Consider the following 1,946-nt stretch of genomic DNA (forward strand, 5'->3'; position numbering starts at 1 on the left):
GCTTATGAGTATTGAACATAATGATCATGCGGCCCGCGCTTCTCATTCCCCAAGTAATCTGGCCCCCTGTGAAAAACGTTTGATGACCCCTCGTCTAGAGAAATCTATAGCCAGTGGTTGTAAACATTTTAAACATAATAAAATGTGACCCGATTTCAATGAAAATGATTCACTTATGTAAAAATACATACGTTTTGTGAAAAATCTGTGCATGGAGAAAAATGGATATCATTTTTGGATTCAGCATACGAAAATTATTGCAGAACATGTAAAAATTAAGACAGTAGAACCACTGTAGGCTCGTGTTATCGGTAAAATTAATTTATTTCAATAAAGAATTACAGGCACAATCCCTCAAATAAAAAACTATATAAAAGTAGTGGATAAACACATTTACAGACCTCAAGTCTGAAGCAACATATCTAGTATATAAGCATATATATATATATACACACACATATTTATATCTACCCTTAAGACGTTCCACAGATTTTTAAAGTTACATGGATGATATGGTGTGGTTCTGACACTTTCAGTATATGTACCTTCTGCTTCATACTTTATCAGGTTTGGATATTGATATAGTCCAAGAATATTTCTCACGTTTCAAACATTACGAAGATCTGGATATTGGTGCAGCTCACTCAGAGAACTCGTAGTTTCCTCTACAGTTTCTGGCGCTAAGTTTTTGAGCAGGTCTCTGAAATCATCTTCAGCCATGTTTTGAAACAATCTCCGTATCAGGTACCAATCGCTTATAGTACGATTAACAACAGAAGCCTGAAACCACGGTAGTCTAGGAACATTGAACTGCAAAATTGCCAACCGAAAAGGTGGTATAAGTATAGTCATGAGGCGGTAGAGGAGAACCAGGAACGACAATATTGTTAGAATGAAAAACCACACATAAACAACTATAAATATTTCTTGAATCCTGACATTTGCCGGTAAAAAACACAAGTTATCATATCTCATCACACTACCAGATGGGCTATACTTATGTATAACACATTTTCCTGCCCTAGGGAAAGGTGTTGACCTTATTAATGCTGATATAGGGTCTTTTTCCTCATCCTCTTCGGTCACAAAGCTAGTGGTATCTTGAATAGCTGAAGTAATTCCCCCAATTAAATCACTGACAACAATAAGCTGAGACAATGACACAACATGGTTGAGTAGTTCACAGAGAAAATATATATAAAAATAGAAATGGTGAGATCCTCCGGAGCCCAAAATGTCCCGTAAATAGACCCCAAGTTTTTTCACAGAGATGCTTCTATCAGTCTCGGAGTAATTATAAGTATCCATCAATCGTTCCAGCCGTCTGTCTTCCCAGCTGATCCAGAGAAAATACGGAACCAAAAATAACACAGCCTGAATGAGGAGGGTAGCCACGTACCACTTGTCACCGTGATATGGCACTAACGATTCAGGATCTGAAGTGTTTACTAAAACTTTGACTCCTTCAACACTACAGTACTGTGATAAATGCTCTAACGAAAATTCATTATGTCCAACACATGTCATAGGCCTCAAAGTAGTAGCAATTAAAAACGCATTTAATCCACACAGTAACAGAAACAGAAAAGTTACTTTATAGTGTAACAAAAAAATCATGTTGATTGTTTTAACACCACCGAAGTTCAACATCTGCCCCATCGTCTTTCGGGACGCCATCACGAACTCTACACAAGAACACTAATAAAAGTGAAAAGTACATTTATCTGTTCAACATATTTATCTAACAAAGCACGTGACAGGAAGTTGTATCATTTCCTGTGAGTTATGCGTTCATTTCCGGTGCCAATAAAATTAATTCTTTAATTTAAGCTTTTTCACACTATTGTGAAAATTCGTATCAATGTTGCCATCTTTTTGTTTAATAACTCTTATTAATACTAAATTAACCTATGTATGATTTAAATTAATTTAATGAGAACACCGTA

General features: G+C 36.0%; 1 protein-coding gene across 1 annotated transcript; it reads right to left on the reverse strand.

The window, feature by feature from the left end:
• Window positions 1–305: 305 nt before the first annotated feature.
• Window positions 306–1,717, reverse strand: LOC143248978 (innexin shaking-B-like). The gene has a single exon (XM_076498057.1). It carries the CDS (start codon window positions 1,675–1,677, stop codon window positions 607–609), a length of 1,071 nt encoding a protein of 356 aa, XP_076354172.1. The 5' UTR covers window positions 1,678–1,717; the 3' UTR covers window positions 306–606.
• Between the last annotated feature and the right edge of the window lie 229 nt (window positions 1,718–1,946).

Source organism: Tachypleus tridentatus, chromosome 4 (assembly GCF_004210375.1).
Source record: "Tachypleus tridentatus isolate NWPU-2018 chromosome 4, ASM421037v1, whole genome shotgun sequence".
Classification (NCBI taxonomy): Eukaryota; Metazoa; Arthropoda; class Merostomata; order Xiphosura; family Limulidae; genus Tachypleus; species Tachypleus tridentatus.

Bases quoted from the DNA above. Each gene is read 5' to 3' on its own strand.
- LOC143248978 (XM_076498057.1), bottom strand. From the start codon at position 1,677: ATGGCGTCCCGAAAGACGATGGGGCAGATGTTGAACTTCGGTGGTGTT.